General features: G+C 46.7%; 1 protein-coding gene across 2 annotated transcripts in view; it reads right to left on the bottom strand.

Annotated features, from left to right (window-relative positions):
- Nucleotides 1–23,203, bottom strand: part of ULK1 (unc-51 like autophagy activating kinase 1) — a 180,583-nt gene that overhangs the window by 66,548 nt on the left and 90,832 nt on the right. For both annotated transcript variants that reach the window (XM_063964660.1, XM_063964661.1), the window contains exons 9-10: nucleotides 1,379–1,437; nucleotides 475–557 (exon numbers count right to left, since the gene is read on the bottom strand). In XM_063964660.1, the coding sequence (XP_063820730.1) occupies nucleotides 475–557; nucleotides 1,379–1,437 (142 nt within the window). The remainder of the gene's footprint in view (nucleotides 1–474; nucleotides 558–1,378; nucleotides 1,438–23,203) is intronic.

The following is a 23,203-nucleotide window of genomic DNA, read 5'->3' as shown; positions in this document are numbered from 1 at the left end:
CTCTGAAATTAAATTAAAAGGTGAGACTAGATCCTGTTTTGGACAACCTCCATTCATGTGGGAAAAATGTGAGGTGGCCCCTTCCCCAGTAACTCTATAACCTGGACGGAAGCCTGTGGGAGTCATATATCGCTACATTGCGCAGTACAGGAAGACTCTGCTATCTGTCCTGGCCTCATCAATAGAGCTGTAGAGAATGGATCCTATCCTTATACAGTGCAGCGTGGTTCTCTCCCCACCCTCATTTGCTTTGCGGGCAGCCTATGAGCCTGCAGTGCGTGCAGACACAATTCTAAGTAATGTCATCTTTCTCTTAAGGACTGATAAGATTTAGGCAAGTATAAATGCATTCATTATTCTGCAGACATTAATATTTAGCTCAGTGACAGACAAAATGTTACATACAGTACAGTAATGTCCAAAGGGACTTTAATTGCTCTCAATACAGTTCCCAAGCTTTATAAAACACTTTACCAAAGTCCATTCGGTCCTTCTGGCTCCTCTGTAGAAGTCCCAAAAGGAGCTGCTTCAAGTGACATGAGGTTTCTCGCGGGATGCTGAAACATCAACACACATACATAACAGTTACACAGATACACATACAGACATGGGAGTGCAGGGCAGAGCTACCCAGCCGAGCACTGGGTGAGTATCAGAAAAATGCTGAACAGAAGATTCTAGCAGTCGGTACATGCGAAAAGCGAGAGGGGAGCGTGTCTGCCAGGTTTAAATATAACAGCTGCAGGCATCCCAGTATTATTGTTCAACACTCCTAAACTAGAGGGCGAGTTGTGCTGGTGAAGTATTTTTAGGGAACAGTTGTGAGGCAGGTGGCAAAACTGAGGTGAGGTGTGAAGGACCACGGATAATCCACGTATATATAAATACAAAGTACAGGTGTGGGTTTCTGATCAGCATCATTATAAATGAAGCAGGTGGCATAATGTGAGGTTCAGCAGTGACAAACCCTAGTTTGATACCTTTACTGGGCAGCAATACACTACATGACGCTATTGGGAAACATGAATGTGTTTATAGTTTGGGGAAAAACATCCTCAGTCATTATAGAAGTGTAGGTCACATATCCTCGTATATATATTTGCTGGCTTTCCTTATTAAAATACAGACGCTTGTTCTTGTGCACCATAAGGCTCTGCAGTTTCGGCACAGTTTCCTCAAATAACCTGCCCCACTTGCTGCAGGGATTAAAGGCCTTTCTGTCTGAGCCTGGCACTAGCAGATATGTAGTGTTAATTAGGAAATGCCAAAGAGAGTGCCAAGTGTCTAGCAACCATCTCATTGGGCAGTACAGCGTCAACAGGTGCAAACAGAGAGCGAGTCAATGGAAAATCGTCAGTAATGCTGGAAGAATGATTACTTGGGCGTGAGGGTCTTGTTTTTTTCATAGAAGAGACGAAGATCCTGAGGGCTGCTGGCCTGAAAAGAGAAGGAAGCTTTAGCCACAGGTGGACTACACGCTTCAGTGACTGGGGTCAGAAGAATTATTTTTATCATAGTCACACGATGAGCAGCTCATGCTATTGGTCAACGTAACGCCCTCTTCACCACATGCACGGATTTAGAATCACAACAAAATGGGCTACTCTTCTCATTTTAAATAGAAGGTGTATAACTATGCGTGTCTCAGCAGAAGCATCATGAGCCATCTTTAGCCTCATGTAACACGAATACCTGTAAACATATTCCCATCCACACACTCACAATGCAGGGAAGCACTGTTCCCTGTAGTCGTATTCCCAACCACACACTCACAATGCAGGGAAGCACTGTTCCCTGTAATCGTATTCCCAACCACACACTCACAATGCAGGGAAGCACTGTTTCCTGTAATCGTATTCCCAACCACACACTCACAATGCAGGGAAGCACTGTTCCCTGTAATCGTATTCCCAACCACACACTCACAATGCAGGGAAGCACTGTTCCCTGTAATCGTATTCCCAACCACACACTCACAATGCAGGGAAGCACTGTTCCCTGTAATAGTATTCCCAACCACACACTCACAATGCAGGGAAGCACTGTTCCCTGTAATAGTATTCCCAACCACACACTCACAATGCAGGGAAGCACTGTTCCCTGTAATCGTATTCCCAACCACACACTCACAATGCAGGGAAGCACTGTTCCCTGTAATCGTATTCCCAACCACACACTCACAATGCAGGGATGCACTGTTCCCTGTAATAGTATTCCCAACCACACACTCACAATGCAGGGAAGCACTGTTCCCTGTAATAGTATTCCCAACCACACACTCACAATGCAGGGAAGCACTGTTCCCTGTAATAGTATTCCCAACCACACACTCACAATGCAGGGAAGCACTGTTCCCTGTAATCGTATTCCCAACCACACACTCACAATGCAGGGAAGCACTGTTCCCTGTAATAGTATTCCCAACCACACACTCACAATGCAGGGAAGCACTGTTCCCTGTAATCGTATTCCCAACCACACACTCACAATGCAGGGAAGCACTGTTCCCTGTAATCGTATTCCCAACCACACACTCACAATGCAGGGAAGCACTGTTCCCTGTAATCGTATTCCCAACCACACACTCACAATGCAGGGAAGCACTGTTCCCTGTAATCGTATTCCCAACCACACACTCACAATGCAGGGAAGCACTGTTCCCTGTAATAGTATTCCCAACCACACACTCACAATGCAGGGAAGCACTGTTCCCTGTAATAGTATTCCCAACCACACACTCACAATGCAGGGAAGCACTGTTCCCTGTAATCGTATTCCCAACCACACACTCACAATGCAGGGAAGCACTGTTCCCTGTAATCGTATTCCCAACCACACACTCACAATGCAGGGAAGCACTGTTCCCTGTAATCGTATTCCCAACCACACACTCACAATGCAGGGAAGCACTGTTCCCTGTAATAGTATTCCCAACCACGCACTCACAATGCAGGGAAGCACTGTTCCCTGTAATAGTATTCCCAACCACGCACTCACAATGCAGGGAAGCACTGTTCCCTGTAATCGTACTCCCAACCACACACTCACAATGCAGGGAAACACTGTTCCCTGTAATAGTATTGCCAACCACACACTCACAATGCAGGGAAGCACTGTTCCCTGTAATAGTATTCCCAACCACACACTCACAATGCAGGGAAGCACTGTTCCCTGTAATCGTATTCCCAACCACACACTCACAATGCAGGGAAGCACTGTTCCCTGTAATAGTATTGCCAACCACACACTCACAATGCAGGGAAGCACTGTTCCTTGTAATAGTATTCCCAACCACACACTCACAATGCAGGGAAGCACTGTTCCCTGTAATCGTATTCCCAACCACACACTCACAATGCAGGGAAGCACTGTTCCCTGTAATAGTATTGCCAACCACACACTCACAATGCAGGGAAGCACTGTTCCCTGTAATAGTATTCCCAACCACACACTCACAATGCAGGGAAGCACTGTTCCCTGTAATCGTATTCCCAACCACACACTCACAATGCAGGGAAGCACTGTTCCCTGTAATAGTATTGCCAACCACACACTCACAATGCAGGGAAGCACTGTTCCCTGTAATAGTATTCCCAACCACACACAATGCAGGGAAGCACTGTTCCCTGCAATAGTATTCCCAACCACACACTCACAATGCAGGGAAGCACTGTTCCCTGTAATAGTATTCCCAACCACACACTCACAATGCAGGGAAGCACTGTTCCCTGTAATAGTATTCCCAACCACACACTCACAATGCAGCGAAGCACTGTTCCCTGTAATAGTGCCCTCCAAGTAATGCTCATTGGCTACATTTCAGGTATAAGCTTATTTGCAAATCAGTGACAGCAGCACAAAGACATAAAATTATTCACTAGGGGCAGCAAAACATGTCTATATTGAGTTCTCATTAATCTGTTTAGATTTATATGCCTGGTGTGAATATTCTGACCTATAAATCAATGAATTTAGCGGCTAGATTTGAATAGTGAACAGTCCCCTTATGCCGTAAAATGTGTTATACACTGTAAAAAAGATGGATGGAAATGTTGTCTTAAGTTTCCATAGGTTTGTTCTTCACTAGTGTACCTAGGAATAGCAGTGTTTGATTTTAAGATAAGTCTATTTTATTATTTTCTTTATTTTAGGAAGGCACTACCAAAAAAATAATATTGTAAATAAAGAATTATGATATAAAGAATATGGTTTCAAAATGTATTGTTGTTCCCTTGAACAAACTTGTAAAATGGTTCCTACAACCTATAAGAATATTGGCCTGGTACAGTGAAACAACACTCTGTATGCACAGTCCCCTCCTGCACTCTGATAGTTACTTCGTACGTTAAAATATTTTATTATTATCCTTTATTTATATGGCGCCACAAGGGTTCCGCAGTGCCCAATTACAGAGTACATAAACAAATAATCAAATAGGAAAACAGCAACTTACAGTTGATGACAATATAGGACAAATACAGCGTAAATAAACATAGCTACATCAGCAGATGACACTGGAATAAGTATCAGGTGGCAGAAGACTGCTGGATTTGGTGCAGTTGAAGATTATTAAAGTAAGAAAAGGATAAGCACATGATTGAAGAGGGCCCTGCTCGTGAGAGCTTACATTCTAAAGGGGAGGGGTAGACAGACAGGGGTGACACAGATGGGGTACATAGAGAGCGTGGAACAGAGGGTTAGGATGAGATTTGGCTGGGTTTGGTGAAGAAGTGTGTCTTGAGACCAGACCCCGTTTGAAGTTTTGTAGAGAGGTGGAGAGTCTGAGGGGGAGAGGTAGGGAATTCCAGAGAAGTGGTGCAGCACATGAAAAATCCTGGAGATAGGAGTGGGAGGAAGTAATTTGTAGGCAGGAGAGTCGGCATGCATTAGCAGAGCGAAGAGAACGGGTGGGAGTGTAAAAGGAGATAAGGTCAGAGATGTAGATGGGAGAGGAGTGGGTGAGGGCTTTGTAAAGGAGTGTGAGAAGCTTGAAATGGATTCTGAAAGGGAAGGGGAGCCAGTGAAGGTCTTGTAAGAGAGGAGAGGTGGACGTAGTGCGTTTGGTGAGGAAAATGAGCCGGGCAGCAGCATTGATGACAGATTGGAGTGGAGAGAGGTATTTGTCAGGAATGCCAGTCAGGAGGAGATTACAGTAGTCCAGTCTGGATATGACCAGTGAGTGGATAAGGGTCTTAGTAGCATCCTGGGTCAGAAAGAGTCTGATCCTGGAAATATTTTTTTAGATGAAAACGGCAGGTTTGTGAGAGGTGCTGAATGTGGTTTGAAGGAGAGGGAGGAGTCAAGGATTACTCCAAGACAGTGCACTTGGGGGCAAGAGGAGATAGTAGTGCCATCAATAGATAATGAGATTGTAGGAGGTGAGGTTATGCGGGAGGGAAGGAAGATAATCAGCTCGGTCTTAGACATGTTAAGTTTAAGAAAGCGCTGGGACATCTAGGAAGAGATAGCAGAGAGACAGTTGGAGATACGAGTGAGGAGAGCAGGGAAGAGGTCTGGAGAGGAAAGATAGATTTGGGTGTCATCAGCATAGAGATGATATTGGAAACCAAAAGAACTAATGAGCTTACCTAGTGAGGACGTATAGAGAAAGAAAAGAAGAGGACTAAGGACAGAACCTTGGGGTACACCTACAGATAGTGGAAGTGAGGGGGAAGGGGAGTCATGAGCGGAGACAGAGAATGAACGGTCAGAGAGAAAGGAAGACAGCCAAGAGAGGGCAGTATCACACAGACCAATGGAGTGAAGGATTTGCAGTAGGAGAGGATGGTCCACAGTGTCAAAAGCAACAGAGAGATCAAGTAGAATAAGTAGAGAGTAGTGTCCCTTAGATTTAGCAGCATGGAGGTCATTGCATACTTTTGTAAGGGCAGTTTCAGTGGAGTGGAGAGGACAGAAGCCAGACTGGAATGGGTCAAGCAGTGAGTGTGAGGAAAGAAAGGAAGTAAGGCGGTTGTAGACAATACGCTCAAGGAGTTTGGAGGCAAAAGGGAGGAGAGAGATGGGTAGGTAGTTGGAGAGAGTGTTTGGATCAAGGGTAGGTTTTTTAAAAATAGGAGAGATGAGTGCATGCTTGACGGCAGAGGGGGACAGTGCCTGATGAGAGGGAGAGATTGAGAAGGTGTGAAAGATGGGAACAGGCAGAAGAAGAGAGGTAGCAGAGGAGACTGTGGGGGATAGGGTCAAGTGGGGAAGTGGTGAGGGGACAGGAACGAATGAGGGCCATGACTTCCTCTCCAGATGCATGGGAGAAAGATGTCAGAGTTGGTGGGAGGGATGGGGAGGGGTGGTAAGGGATGGGAGGAGGCTGGTTACTGATGGTCTGGTGTGATGTGATGTCCTGACGTATGGAGTCAATTTTGGATGTGAAGTAAGTGGCAAAGTCAAGAGCAGAGAGTGAGGAATGGAGACGAGGTGGAGGTGGGCAGAGGAGTGAGTAGAGAGTGGCAAAGAGGCGCCGGGGGTTGGAAGACTGGGAGGAGATGAGGTTCTTGAAGTATGACTGTTTAGCAAGAGAAAGGGCAGCACTGAAGGATGAGAGCATAAAAGTTTGAAATGAAGGAAGTCTGCCTTAGAGCGTGATTTCCTCCAGTGTCACTCAGCAGTACGTGAGCATTTTTGCAGATATCTGGTGCATTCGGTGTGCCAGGGTTGAGGTGTTAATTTGCAAGGGTGAATAGCGGTTGGTGGAGCAACAGAGTCAAGAGCAGAAGTAAGGGATGCATTGTATATGAAAGTGGCTTGTTCAGGGCATGAGAGAGAGAGAATAGGAGAGGGAAGTGAGTCAAACAGGGAGGAAAGGAATGTGGTGTCAATAGCAATTAATATACATTCTAAAATAAGATTTTACTCACTGGTAAATCTATTTCTCGTAGTCCGTAGTGGATGCTGGGAACTCCGTAAGGACCATGGGGAATAGCGGCTCCGCAGGAGACTGGGCACAACTAAAAGAAAGCTTTTAGACTACCTGGTGTGCACTGGCTCCTCCCACTATGACCCTCCTCCAAGACTCAGTTAGGATACTGTGCCCGGAAGAGCTGACACAATAAGGAAGGATTTTGAATCCCGGGTAAGACTCATACCAGCCACACCAATCACACCGTATAACTTGTGATACTATACCCAGTTAACAGTATGAAATATAACTGAGCCTCTCAACAGATGGCTCAACAATAACCCTTAGTTAGGCAATAACTACATACAAGTATTGCAGACAATCCGCACTTGGGATGGGCGCCCAGCATCCACTACGGACTACGAGAAATAGATTTACCGGTGAGTAAAATCTTATTTTCTCTGACGTCCTAGTGGATGCTGGGAACTCCGTAAGGACCATGGGGATTATACCAAAGCTCCCAAACGGGCGGGAGAGTGCGGATGACTCTGCAGCACCGAATGAGAGAACTCAAGGTCCTCCTCAGCCAGGGTATCAAATTTGTAGAATTTTGCAAACGTGTTTGCCCCTGACCAAGTTGCAGCTCGGCAAAGTTGTAAAGCCGCCCAAGATGAGCCCACTTTCCTCGTGGAATGGGCTTTTACTGACTTAGGATGCGGCAATCCAGCCGCAGAATGCTCCAGCTGAATTGTGCTACAAATTCAGCGAGCAATAGTCTGCTTAGAAGCAGGAGCACCTATTTTGTTGGGTGCCTACAGGATAAAAAGCGAGTCAATTTTCCTGACTCCAGCCGTCCTGGAAATATAAATTTTTAAGGCCCTGACTACATCCAGTAACTTGGAATCTTCCAAGTCTCTAGTAGCCGCAGGCACTACAATAGGTTGGTTCAAGTGAAAAGCTGATACCACCTTAGGGAGAAACTGGGGACGAGTCCTCAATTCTGCCCTATCCATATGGAAAATCAGATAAGGGCTTTTACATGACAAAGCCGCCCATTCTGACACACGCCTGGCCGAAGCCAAGGCCAATAACATGACCACCTTCCACGTGAGATATTTCAAATCCACATTTTTAAGTGGGTCAAACCAATGTGATTTTAGGAAACTCAACACCACGTTGAGATCCCAAGGTGCCACAGGAGGCACAAAAGGGGGTGAATATGTAGCACTCCCTTTACAAATGTCTGAACTCCAGGCAGTGAAGCCAGTTCTTTCTGGAAGAAAATCGACAGAGCCGAAATCTGGACCTTAATGGAACCCAAGTTTAGGCCCATAGTCACTCCTGACTGTAGGAAGTGCAGAAAACGACCCAGCTGAAATTCCTCTGTTGGGGCCTTCCTGGCCTCACACCACGCAACATATTTTCGCCAAATACGGTGATAATGGTTTGCGGTTACTTCTTTCCTGGCTTTTATCAGCGTAGGAATGACTTCCTCCGGAATGCCCTTTTCCTTTAGGATCCGGAATTCAACCGCCATGCCGTCAAACGCAGCCGCGGTAAGTCTTGGAACAGACAGGGCCCCTGCTGTAGCAGATCCTGTCTGAGCGGTAGAGGCCATGGGTCCTCTGATATCATTTCTTGAAGTTCTGGGTACCAAGCTCTTCTTGGCCCATCCGGAACCACGAGTATCGTTCTTACTCCTCGTCTTCTTATTATTCTCAGTACCTTTGGTATGAGAGGCAGAGGAGGGAATACATAAACCGACTGGTACACCCACGGTGTCACTAGAGCGTCCACAGCTATCGCCTGAGGGTCCCTTGACCTGGCGCAATATCTAGTTTTTTGTTTAGGCGGGACGCCATCATGTCCACCTGTGGTCTTTCCCAACAGTTTACCAACAGTTGGAAGACTTCTGGATGAAGTCCCCACTCTCCCGGGTGTAGGTCGTGTCTGCTGAGGAAGTCTGCTTCCCAGTTGACCACTCCCGGAATGAACACTGCTGACAGTGCTAAGACGTGATTTTCCGCCCATCGGAGAATCCTTGTGGCTTCTGCCATCGCCATCCTGCTGCTTGTGCCGCCCTGTCGGTTTACATGGGCGACTGCTGTGATGTTGTCTGATTGGATCAGTACCGGCTGGTTTTGAAGCAGAGGCCTTGCCAGACTCAGGGCATTGTAAATGGCCCTCAGTTCCAGAATATTTATGTGTAGGGACGACTCCTGACTTGACCAAAGTCCTTGGAAATTTCTTCCCTGTGTGACTGCCCCCCAGCCTCGAAGGCTGGCATCCGTGGTTACCAGGACCCAGTCCTGTATGCCGAATCTGCAGCCCTCTTGAAGATAAGCACTCTGCAGCCACCACAGTAGAGATAACCCTGTCTCCAAGGACCAGGGTATCAGCCGATGCATCTGAAGATGCGATCCCGACCACTTGTCCAAGAGGTCCCACTGAAAGGTTCTTGCATGGAACCTGCCGAATGGAATTCTGCTTCGTAAGAAGCTATCATTTTTCCCAGGACTCGTGTGCAGTGATGCACCGATACCTGTTTTGGTTTCAGGAGGTCTCTGACTAGAGATGACAGCTCCTTGGCTTTCTCCTGCGGGAGAAATACTTTTTTCTGTTCTGTGTCCAGAACCATCCCCAGGAACAGTAGGCGTGTGGTAGGAACCAGCTGTGACTTTGGAATGTATAGAATCCATCCGTGCTGTTGTAGCACTTCCCGAGATAGTGCTACTCTGACCAACAACTGCTCCTTGGACCTCGCCTTTATAAGGAGATCGTCCAAGTACGGGATAATTAAAACTCCCTTTTTTCGAAGGAGTATCATCATTTCTGCCATTACCTTGGTAAAGACCCTCGGTGCCGTGGACAGTCCAAACGGCAGTGTTTGGAATTGGTAATGGCAATCCTGTACCACAAATCTGAGGTACCCCTGGAGGATGGTAAATGGGGACATGTAGGTAAGCATCCTTGATGTCCAGGGATACCATGTAATCCCCCTCCTCCAGGCTTGCAATAACCGCCCTGAGCGATTCCATCTTGAACTTGAATTTTTTTATGTATTTGTTCAAGGATTTCAAATTTAACATGGGTCTCACCGAACCGTCCGGTTTCGGTACCGCAAACAGTGTGGAATAGTAACCCCGTCCTTGTTGAAGTAGGGGCACCTTGACTATCACCTGCTGGGAATACAGCTTGTGAATTGCCTCTAGCACAGCCTCCCTGCCTGAGGGAGTTGCCGTCAAGGCAGATTTGAGGAAACGGCGGGGGGGAGACGCCTCGAATTCCAGCTTGTACCCGTGAGATACTACTTGAAGGATCCAGGGATCCACCTGTGAGTGAGCCCACTGATCGCTGAAATTTTTGAGGCGGCCCCCCACCGTAACTGGCTACGCCTGTGGAGCCCCCGCGTCATGCGGTGGACTCGGAGGAAGCGGGGGAAGAATTTTGATTCTGGGAACAGGCTGACTGGTGCAGCTTTTTCCCTCTTCCCTCGTCTCTGTGCAGAAAGGAAGCGCCTTTGACCCGCTTGCTTTTCTGAAGCCGAAAGGACTGTACCTGATAATATAGTGCTTTCTTAGGCTGTGAGGAAACCTGAGGTAAAAAATTTTCTTCCCAGCTGTTGCTGTGGATACGAGGTCCCAGAGACCATCCCCAAACAATTCCTCACCCTTATAAGGCTCTATGTGCCTTTTAAAGTCAGCATCACCTGTCCAGTGTCGGGTCTCTAATACCCTCCTGACAGAATGGACATTGCATTAATTCTGGATGCCAGCCGGCAAAATATCCCTCTGTGCATCCCTCATATATAAGACGACGTCTTTAATATGCTCTTATGTTCGCAAAATAGTATCCCTGTTTGACAGGGTCACAGACCACGCTGCAGCAGCACTATCTGCAGGTCTCAGTCTAGTACCTGAGTGTGTAAATACAGACTTCAGGATAGCCTCCTGCTTTTTATCAGCAGGTACCTTCAAAGTGGCCGTATCCTAAGACGGCAGTGCCACCTTTTTTGACAAACGTGTGAGCGCCTTATCCACCCTAGGGGATATCTCCCAGCGTAACTTATCCTCTGGCGGGAAAGGGTACGCCATCAGTAACTTTTTAGAAATTACCAGTTTCTTATCGGGGGAACCCACGCTTTTTCACACTTCATTCACTCATTTGATGGGGGAACAAAACACTGCCTGCTTTTTCTCCCCACACATAAAACCCTTTTTTAGTGGTACTTGGGTTAATGTCAGAAATGTGTAACACATTTTTTATTGCCGGGATCATGTAACGGATGTTCCTAGTGGATTGTGTATATGTCTCAACCTCGTCGACACTGGAGTCAGACTCCGTGTCGACATCTGTGTCTGCCATCTGAGGGAGCGGGCGTTTTTGAGCCCCTGATGGCCTTTGAGACGCCTGGGCAGGCGCGGCTGAGAAGCCGGCTGTCCCACAGCTGTTACGTCATCCAGCCTTTTATGTAAGGAGTTGACACTGTTGGTTTATACCTTCCACCTATCCATCCACTCTGGTGTCGGCCCCACAGGGGGCGACATCACATTTATCGGCATCTGCTCTGCCACCACATAAGCCTCATCAAACGTGTCGACACAGCCGTACCGACACACCGCACACACACAGGGAATGCTCTGACTGAGGACAGGACCCCACACAGCCCTTTGGGGAGACAGAGAGAGAGTATGCCAGCACACACCAGAGCGCTATATAATTTAGGGATTAACACTATATTGAGTGAATTTTTCCCAATAGCTGCTTGTATATACAATATTGCGCCTAAATTTAGTGCCCCCCCTCTCTTTTTAACCCTTTGAGCCTGAAAACTACAGGGGAGAGCCTGGGGAGCTGTCTTCCAGCTGCACTGTGAAGAGAAAATGGCGCCAGTGTGCTGAGGGAGATAGCTCCGCCCCTTTTTCGCAGACTTTTCTCCCGCTTTTTTATGGATTCTGGCAGGGGTATTTATCACATATATAGCCTCTGGGGCTATATATTGTGATATATTTGCCAGCCAAGGTGTTTTTATTGCTGCTCAGGGCGCCCCCCCCCAGCGCCCTGCACCCTCAGTGACCGGAGTGTGAAGTGTGTATGAGGAGCAATGGCGCACAGCTGCAGTGCTGTGCGCTACCTTGGTGAAGACTGATGTCTTCTGCCGCCGATTTTCCGGACCTCTTCTTGCTTCTGGCTCTGTAAGGGGGACGGCGGCGAACAAACACCAAGGCCAGTTCCATGCGGTCGATCCCTCTGGAGCTAATGGTGTCCAGTAGCCTAAGAAGCCCAAGCTAGCTGCAAGCAGGTAGGTTCGCTTCTTCTCCCCTTAGTCCCTCGATGCAGTGAGCCTGTTGCCAGCAGGTCTCACTGTAAAATAAAAAAACTAAAATAAACTTTCTTTCTAGGAGCTCAGGAGAGCCCCTAGTGTGCATCCAGCTCGGCCGGGCACAGAAATCTAACTGAGGCTTGGAGGAGGGTCATAGTGGGAGGAGCCAGTGCACACCAGGTAGTCTAAAAGCTTTCTTTTAGTTGTGCCCAGTCTCCTGCGGAGCCGCTATTCCCCATGGTCCTTACGGAGTTCCCAGCATCCACTAGGACGTCAGAGAAATACATTGACTCTCTCAGTACACCTCACCACTTACCTAGATCCCCAGGGACTAGACACTGACACCCAATGAAAGCATACGGTCGCATGTATGGAGAGTGATAATTTTGATCAAGATGTAATACAGTGGGTGGGGGCAGCATATGTGGCTGCACTCCAACGCGTACCTTGCCTATTTAAAACTGCAAACCCTTCTGTATAATAACCAGATTTCCTTTCACCTTCTAGATCGTTCCAAAACCTAGAACATGTCTAATAAAGCACAGATCCCCCCCCCCCCATTTGACATATGCAACATGAACAAAAAAACATAACTTTTAAACAGTCATGAAAGCACGCAGAACATATTTGGTGCCCAGGTGACAAAGGAAAGACCAATCAGTGCCAGCAGACCGCTTCCAAGCTGCCAATCACGTACAAACCATCTGGCAGTAGTCATCACTTTCAGCAGAGATTTACATCAGCCGAAGACCACCTGCAAATGAAATACAGGCGCAATTCCGCCTATTTCACATGATCACATTTGCGTGAACCTCCCCCTTACTGTACAGCGCCTATGGCAGTACACGCATTTCCCACTGCAATCCGCCTTTTCGGTTGTAAGTGAGATGCGTTCACTTTCTGTACAGCTCTGCATGGCAGCACATTTGTGTTATTGGTTGTATGATCGCTTTCAGTGTATGCGCAGTGCAGACTTAATGCACTTATACACTATACAATTATCTGCCAGATCTGTCTGGTTGGAATGAAAATCTGGTAATGGATGAGAGCAAATGACAATCGACCATTTGCTCACAAACACTGGAAAATGGACAAAACCTGTCCGTTATTTAACCAATTTGTTGGGAGCAAATGGTCGATTGTCATTTGCTCTCATCCATTACCAGATTTTCATTCCAACCAGCCAGACCTGGTAGATTTTCTGCCAGATAATTGTATTGTGTATGCCCAGCTTTATGCTCATCTCCTAAATACACACAAGAACAAGCTGCAATAATGAATACATTGTAAGCGGGGAAACCTATTTAGTTATTATCTATGAGTGACAAGAGTAAGGAGCATTCAGGTGATTACGCACTGACTTGTGATTAGAACACAATTCATTTTCTGTCCAAAATTTAAATAGCTCTTATAAACCTTCTAAAAAAGTAAAATGAGTATTCTTATTAGAAGTATCTTAGTAATATCTGATTTATTCCCAATTTAGAAGTCATTTGCAAAGGTCACTGGATTGTTAGAAACAGAAGAATGAGATGTTGGGAGTGGGAAAAAAAAAAGAAATAATGAAAAAAAAAAAAGTTCTCAGGTTTTTTATGCTGGCTCCTAGAAATAAGGTTTTATGCTGGCTTCTTCGTTTTTCAGATTCATGTTCATTTTCCCTATTGGGACTCAGCAAACACTACAGAAAATACAGGTCCAGGTTTTCTTACACCACAATTAGCCTGACTCCTGCAAAAATCCCGACAGCATTAATTTCCCTGTGCTGGACCAAGGGAGTCACTGGAAAGTCACATTCTGCAAGACGAGTGTGGTTCATAGGGTCGACCACTCTTAGGTCGACAGTGTCTAGGTCAACCACTACTGGTCGACAGTGACTAAGTCGACAACCAAAATAGGTCGACGCAAGCATTAGATCGACATAAGGTTGTTGTTTTTTTTGTTTTTTTGGTGTCGTTTTCTTCGTAGAGTGACCGGGAACCCCAATTGGTGTACCGTGTCCCCTGCTTAGGTTACTGTTCCCAGTCGTAGTCCACGTGGATTGTAAAGTATGAAAAAGTTCAAAACATTAAAACAATTGTGAAAAACTCATGTTGCCCTAGTGACCATGTCGACCTAATGCATGTTGACCAATAGTGGTCGACCTAATGACTGTCGACCTAAGTGTGGTTGACCCAGAGACCGGATACCCTGCAAGACTCCACCTACATGTAAAATAAACAAGAATTTGGGCCTGCAAGAGTTAACCTAGAAAGGAGCAGTTGCTGTGTTTTACTCGAGCTGCAATCCAGGAAACATGTGGGGCCCAGCTTAAGGTCTCAAATTCCTGTCACTATACTAGTTTACTGTATAGGAAAATGTTTGGTCAGTACAATTCCTAGAAGTCAGAAAGACTTACTGATAACATCTCTAGTGGCTGGCAGATGGAATTCCTTGTAGCTCCTACAGCTGTTAGTCTCAGTTTAAGAGGCAATAACAAAATATTTTACAAGCTTTCTGACTAAACAAAATTAACTGTCATGGTCAGATCACATTATAGACCAATGGTCCTCATTGTAGAGATTAATAGTTATCTGCATCAGTCTTGATATGTATTTTTTTTTTAATGACAATACAACTGCTGGCCTGGCCATTATGTACTTCTTAGCCAAGTTCAGAAATACAGAAATTCACAGGTAGGTTGCACGAGCCAACAGATGTGTCTACTTACATCTAGCCTCCCTCCACAATAAATAGCCCACCTAGTCACGCCATGCCGTGACTCTGAAGTGCAGAGCGTCACTTTGTGTGACTTTTTCCATTAAAATCTTATTCGCAAAACGATGCAAATAGGACACACACGCAGCTTATGCGGATGAAAATGATATGAGGCATTCCTATATTCTGTGTGACCGTGGCTGTATCTGCATACGAAATGCAGCGCTGCAGTGTTTTCCTAGAAAACAGCCACTACCGTGTAATGTAGCTTTTCGTATGTAGATACAGCCGCAGTGGCCCACAGAATATAGGCATGCCGCTAGGCATCTCCCGCTACGTGGCATATTGAGGCAACATGTATAAGGACACAACTGTAAACATGTAAATTCCTGAATTATGATCAACTAAATGTCATTTAGCACACACCTAAAATCACACATCACTACCAGGAAAAATATATAAAGCATGAGGAAGAAGAATAGGATGTAAGGGGGAAGGCAATGGTTGAGGGGGGGGGGGGATGTGTGTGTGTGTGTGTGTGTGTGTGTGTGTGTGTGTGTTTTCCTCAAATGTTCTCCGAAGCTGTCACTTTATTTCATGAAATCTACTCACATTCTGAGAAGTTGAGTAATACTGCAGCACAATGTGTTCATATCCAGAGATGGTAAATTATCTACATAATAGAACACAGGCAATAAGCCTGAATGGTTGCATCATTTCTTTTTAACACCAGAAAATGTAACATAAGTGATTTCCATGACTTTTCTACCTCTGCGAATTTCAGTGAACATGATTCCACATAAATGAGGTGGAAAGAGCATGTTGCAACTAATCTGATGATGCAATCAGTTCAAGGGACAAGTGAAGTTATCAGAGTTGTGTTTTGGAAACATTTACTTAAACGTGGGAAGAAAGAGAACACACAACACACGCGAGTCCAGTTTCACCACTGCAAATGAACTGCATCCATGAGAAACGGACGATGGAGCCTTTTTTGTTGAAAATGATCAATTGTACTTTGTATAGTTATAAATCGTCTTGTAATTATTATTCATGAGCCGGTGATCTATAGGAAAATGTTAGCATCAATTAACCTCGCTACACAAATCTTTCGTGCCTGTAAACCACGGGAAAATGGTATTGTTATTCAGTATTTGCTCTTGCACCAAAGAGGATCAGCTAATGTCGTATTTAATACAGTATATGTAGAATAGTCACAGGCGACTCATGGATGAATGCTTTTACATTACAGGAGTCTCCCATATATAAATGCTTGGGAGCAGAAGTATTTTGGATATAATCAGATGTTTCCATTTGGTGGTGGGACCAAACTCTAAACACATAATGCAGTTGTACCCAAATAAAATCTGTTTTTCAGAATATTCCGCATTTTGGAATGTTGGACATGGAAAACTCAACCTGTATCAACTTTTACCAACTGAGCTACAAAATTGTGCCTCATCTGCTATGCAATACCCCTGAAATGATGTTGTCTTCTGGACTTGAACCATGCCAAGGCACAGAGTGATTTTGCCCATTTGTCTCTCACAATATTTATTAATATACTGACGTAGAACTTGACCTATAAATTGCCTTTGTCAGGCCCTGTACACCCGTTTAGCATGTTTTCATACAGTTTAGAACATGAGCTTTGATAATAACCATTTATAAAAACCATGTAAGAAAATGGATCTGGAAGCACAAATACTTTCTGGCAAATGTTCGCTTTGCGTTCATGGTGAAATTGCCAACACCATCCACAGCGCTATGGGGATGCTAATTAGGGACAAACACAGTATGCTGGTGGCAAATTTTTAGATGTGGAATTGCAATGAAAACAAAGATAATGAATAATGTTTAGTCCATGCTTTAACTAGTGTTGTTTTTCAATATCTATATGTACATGTAGAATAACTTAATTGTGCTAGAGGAAAAATGGGGATTAATCCTGTGCAGACATGACTGCATAATTGTTTGTCTGGCATCTAGATTAAAACTGGAGTCAGTTAAATTAAGCACTCTTTCCTTTTAATTGCTTAACCGCTGCCTGCAAATTAAGCAAATCATTGTTAATACACTACATGTATTTTCTTTCAAGCATAGAGAGATGCAGAACAAACACTATTTGCTGCCCAAGCTGTGTGGGGCTTCACCAAGAGCAGCCGAGTGGAAAGTGTGCATTCTATAGATTGTAAGCTCCTACCTCTATGACTGTCTGTTATTACCCAGTTGTGTTTTATCACTGTTGTTTCCAATTGTAACACACAATGCAACTTGCTGCGCTATATAAGAAACTGTTAATAAATAAAGTGTACACACACCCCCTCCCCATCTAGCTAGTAAATGTTTAGAGTGCAGGTCACTGGGTGTCTGCGAAAGGGCATATCCCAAGCTTCTGCAGTTCTTTAGGTTTCACTCACTCAAAGACGTTCCTCTGGTTTCCATCACCTACATCAACCTATGTACATTTGTAGGGTTGGACTGGCCCACAGAGGTACAGGGGAAACCACCGGTGGGCCCCACTCCTTCCTCTAGGGATCAGGTTCCAGACTGTGCACTTGTATTATACATGGTAGATATGTTGCATTACACTGCACAAGTCTATTGTGTATTTCAAGCCTGTGTAAGGGTTGGTCACACCCCCTTTTTAGGCCCCTATCACTGCATTCCCCCGGTGGGCCCTTCATGCCCCAGTCCAACACTGTACATTTGTACTGTCAAAACACAGACTTTCCTAGTACACATCAAATGACCTTCTTGCTTTAGGTATCAGAAAGATAACACATGACATGTTTTGACCCATATAAGGAAAATGACACCTATGAACACACATATGTTAAAGGACCACTAAGCATCAAAATGTAAATGTTCAGATATGAGCAATATAGGTAAATTACACTGCACAGTATTAAAATGACATTCTACTGCAACCTAGTTAAAAAGTAATGGGTTACCTCCCTAACACCCATTCTATTACACCCTTACCCACACCTTTAGGACAGTGTCCTGATGGTCTCATCTCTTGCATGTCAAAAAAAAATCAGCAGGCATGTGAATTACTGTGACAACATGGCCAACATGGTCACCCAATCCACACAGTACCCTTCTGCACAGCTAATCTGCAAAACCCTCACTCAAACTCTGCCTGCTTCATTTGGACAAGCATCTCAATGACAACACGACAGCAGAGACGTTCAACAGAGCAGTGGAACTTCAAACACCTCAGTTATAGCCGTTGCTATATGTCACCGTTAGACAGTGGCTGGGTACAACTTGCACTACTGTGTCAGCCATTTTCATATCATGACTATAAGCATTTCAGGTAGCTCATTGTTGTGGCAAACCTTATCACCTCATGCTCTGCTACCTAGGCCAAATCTGATGAAAGCGGGGGGGTGGCCTGGATGCTGAATGAGGAGGCTGTGCTGTACATGAGCTCCCAGGGACCTGGGAGTTTATGATTAATAAAAAGCCTCCTCATCCTTATATATACACCCAAATTCCCTGGATCAGCACCCTATACCTGTGGAGCAGGCGGTGAGTCGGTGCCGCGGAATCGGGGAGCCGGTTTACTGGCTCCTGCGGATTGCGGCCCACTCGCTGCTCTGAAGCCGGGGCCTCGATTTCCACGCATCCCCCGGCTGCGTGGTTTGCCCTCCCGGAACGCCTGTGGGGTCGGCCTGGTCCTTGTCCTCTAAGCAGACATCCCTACAGACTGCCCAGTATTGATCCCCGTCCAGCGGGACTCGTCTGCTGCCAGATTGGAGCCGGGTGACGCGCTGCAAGGTCCGGGCGGCGGCCATCTTGGGGGACGGAAGGAGAGGAGAGACTCGGCGGTGACCGGAGGAGGACGTGCGGAGGCCTCCGGCTTGCATACCCGACGGCACTGAGGTGACAGCGGCTCCCCCCCCCCCCCTCCCGCGAGCACTAGTCGCGCACCCGTCCACCGTTGCTGCGGTTCGGACACCGGGCCGGCGGCACCCCCCCCCCCCCTGGCCTGTCGGAAGTGTTGTGGCTCGCTCTGCGGCTGCCCCCCGTGTGCCTGGGGCCCTACTGCAGCATCTATAAACACATTGGGGTGAAGGCTGCCCCGTGCTACGGGCTCTTCCCCCCCTCCCCTGCAGGCTCACATTGGACACCGAGGGATCTCGAGAGGCCACTGCCCCGCTGCGAGTCCATCCACGGCTGTGGGTGGCTCGCTGGGCAGTGTAGTAGGTCTGCGCTGACTCCTGCGTCCTCCGGCCGTCCAGCCCCCGCAACACTCTACCTGCAGCGTTGAGGCCCTGGAGCACGGGTCAAGGAACAGGACGGGACCCGGCGAGACGAGAGAGAGGCGGAGCGCGTGTGGCCTTCAGTCGCGGGGCTCCAGGCTCGACTCCTCATTGTGCTGTGCCATCAGCTGAAGTGGGCACACGTTCTGTGCTAGGATCCTGCTGCACGACGGCTGGTCATTGGCTGGTCCGTGACCTGGCGGGCGTGCCCCCCCCCCCCTTTTCTTCTTCCACTTGGCTACCCGGATCGGCACTAGTGGGGACTGCCTACCTTACTCGACAATGCCGGCTGTGCCTCACACTTGATTACTACTTATTTTGCCCACTACCATATGAGGTTCATATGATACCTGCTTTACACTAAATCATTCTGCGACCAGGATGTGACTAGGATCTCACATCTCATAATATTTATTAAGTCTCTGGAAGCTGCTCCCAACCCATCCCGTGACCGTGTCAACAACTCTACTGGGCCGATATTACTACTGGACAACTATCAGCTTCTATCATTCCGCCATGTCGCAAAAGAACCGCAAAACACCTGCTCAAGCTAAGCCTAGTATCCTCCGAGCATGGGAGAAAGCAGGTGCTACGCCACGAGGCTCCCCCTCTGTGGACCCCCAGTCGGATGCCGATGACGATCTTCCACCAAAGTCAGGTCTTACGACCCAAGATGTAGTGGCAATCGTCACTAAGACCATCCAAACGGAAATGAGATCAATCCTGACTGAATTTAGAGCTGAACTGGCTGATCTCGGCACCCGCACGGATACCCTGGAACGTAAAGTGGATGAAGTCTGCCAGTACCAGGTGGTGGTCGAACAGGAGCTAGCGGAGATCCGGGCGGACATTGCCCAGCAAGAGGATCACTTAGAAGATATGGACAACCGGAATCGCCGGAACAATGTCCGGATCCGTAACATTCCGGAGAGCGTTACTATGGAGGGCCTCCCGACCTTTCTGGAAGGCCTATTGCAAACCATGATCCCCGAAGTCTCAAAGGACCTCCTCCTTCTCGATAGAGCACACCGAGCTCTGCGCCCACGCCCACCACCGTCCCAACCCCCAAGAGATGTCATCCTGCGGTTCCATTATTACAAAACGAAAGAGAAATTTATGATGGCGGCCCGGGATCATCAAACGGTTCTCTATTCTGGAGCCCAACTGCAGATCTTCCAGGACTTAGCCCCCTCTACGCTTCGAAAACGCAAGGACCTGACCGTCATCACTAGAGTCCTTCGAGATAATTCCATCAAATATAAATGGGGTTTCCCGTTCCAGCTCCATGTCACGAAAGATGGCTCTCACCACTCGATAAAAACGCCCTCCCAGGGATATGATTTCCTCAAAACCTTGGGCTTATTTGAGTCTCTTCCTGACGAGATCCGAAAGCAACTTCCTGTCGCCTCCCCTAGGAGACCTGGGGCTCCTGCCCCCGAATGGTCTACTAAATGAACGAGCGGAATCCCCTCATCGGATCAGTAGTTATACTCGATAATGTTGATGAACTCCTCCCATGTTTACTGTCATAACGACTTACTGATATATTATTTTACATGTTAGGTCTCTGTGATCTGCCTACTTCAGTATTTTAAGTTGTCTTATCTCATTCAAACATGGCGTTGAGTGGCGACTCTGTCCTGGGGGTGGCTGGCCGCGCCCTTTGGGGATAGACGGGCTCTCCGCCTGCTCTGCTCCGGGGGACGGTCTGCCCCTCCGGACCCGGTTTGCCTATTCCAAGGATATAGCTCTCTTCATGTTGCCCACAGTTTTTTTAAGATCTCGATAAATGCCCACCCACCTGGGCTCTCAATATAGAGAAATGGGCTATTTTGCAACTGATTATTCTCTTGATATAATTAATATGTTACATTAGTTTCTCATACTTCAGTTTATACAATATTATTTGCCTCATCTGGGTTTAGTGGCTTGATCAATTGGACGCAGTCTGAGCCTCCTATGTCTCGGTTCAGAGTGGTCCCTCTTTCCTTTGCTGGTTTCGTGCCTTGAACTGGGAAGGCTAATCTGCTGCTAGAGTCGAGGGGGCCACTCGGACACCGACCCTGGGGGTGACGATTATAGACACTATTGTGGTCAAGTACCGCCATTGATCTATCTGTACAATATGGTAGGCCACTTTAGTGTTACGCCTTAAGATGCCTTGGTTGAATCTACGTAAATATGCACAGTAATTGTCAATACGAATGATGATAGTGGTATCCTCTATTTTCTACTTACCTCTATTTACTGCCTGATCTGAACTTCCCGCTCCCCTTCTGTCCTGGTCCGCGGAATGTATCTCCTCCTTCTTACACCCTCCTATATGTTCCTCATCTTCCTTGTTATGTGTTACTATAGACATGATCCCACACCCCGAAGGGGCTGCCCGCTTGGTGCCCGCCCCCTCATTCCTAGACCCAACCCGTTTCTAGGAAAGGGTCTAACCCTACAGGTCGCTTTCACGATCTCTTTTACCTGTTACTACTCTCTTTACCCCCCCCTCTTTCATACCCCAAGGTCGACCATGTCCAGAGCTGCCTTTTCTATTGAGCTGTTCAGACCTTCGACCCCCATGACTTTGAAAGTTTTATCCATTAACGTCAATGGCCTTAATTCCCCGACCAAGCGTTCCATGGCATTTCAGTTTTTTGCCAGACAAAAGGCGGATATCATATTCTTGCAGGAAACCCATTTTAAGACCCCTCACCCCTCCTTAAGCTCCAAACGCTATCCTTATGCCTTCTACTCCACAATGTCAACTAAACGCAGAGGCACTGCCATCTTGGTTCATCGTGACCTACCCTTAGTTGTCCAAGACACAATTCGTGATGACCATGGCAGATCTGTGATTCTTTCCGGCTCCCTTAATCAAACTCCCATTACTTTAGCATCGGTTTATGCTCCAAACATGCAACAGGGTTCCTTCTTTAGGACGTTCTCTGACCATCTCTCTAAATTCTCGAACCCCTGGGTCATTGTGGCCGGTGATTGCAATGCTACAATGGATCCCCATGTTGACAGATCCCGCCCAGGTGTTGGGCCCTCTCCTCACACCAAATTATCTAAACTCCTTCAGACCTGTGTCACCGCACATAATTTATATGATGCTTGGAAAACACTTTACCCCTCTGCTAAGGGTTATACACACTATTCCCCACAACACGATATATACACTCGTATTGATTACGTATTTGTAGATAGGGACTCCACCCAATCCCTGTTGGGAGCCCAGGTGATTCCGACCACCTGGTCTGACCATTATGCGATTCTACTTGATCTTGCTTGTTCCCATAGACCTCCGACTTCCCGCAAGTGGCGCCTTAATGAGTCCCTATTTCTTAAGCCTGATAATGTGACTCGAATAGAGGAAGCGATTCATCACTTCCTAAATGATAACGTCTCCCCTGACATATCGCCCACAATACTATGGGAAGCTCACAAAGCGACATTGCGGGGGCTCCTTATTAGCCTTACGTCAACTCAGAGGAAGGTTGAGTCTAAACGGATCGCAGATCTGGAGACTGAATTAACATCTATGACCCTCCGTCATCAGCGTTTCCCCAAACGTAAATTATATTTAAAGATACTTGCCCTGAAAGGGCAACTAACCCAAATACTCACAAAGAAAACGATCAAATCGTTATTGTGGATCCGCCAAAAATTCTATGAAAAGTCGGATAAGGCAGACACACTATTAGCTCGGCGACTGCGCGAGAAACGCACGCTCAATCGAATCCTGGCATTGAGATGTCCTGACGGATCCACAACGAATGACCCTAAAGTGATGGCTTCCCTCTTTCAGGAATATTATGCTTCCCTCTATAACCTCCCCTCTGAGGCCGCTACCGACCCACATTATATAACAAATATCCAACACTATCTTTCCTCTTGTCAATTACCGAAATTATCCGCAGCGGACCTTAAGTTACTCAATGATCCTATCACGCACGAGGAAATTCTTTTCACAATCGGGCAGCTTCGTCGCTCCTCCGCACCGGGTCCGGACGGATATACTGCCATATATTATAAGAAATTCTCCCAAGCCCTTCTCCCTATGTTACA

This window comes from Pseudophryne corroboree, chromosome 1 (assembly GCF_028390025.1).
Source record: "Pseudophryne corroboree isolate aPseCor3 chromosome 1, aPseCor3.hap2, whole genome shotgun sequence".
NCBI lineage: Eukaryota > Metazoa > Chordata > Amphibia > Anura > Myobatrachidae > Pseudophryne > Pseudophryne corroboree.
The sequence above is the reverse complement of the archived record's forward strand: the minus strand, read 5'-3'. Positions and strand labels throughout refer to the sequence as shown.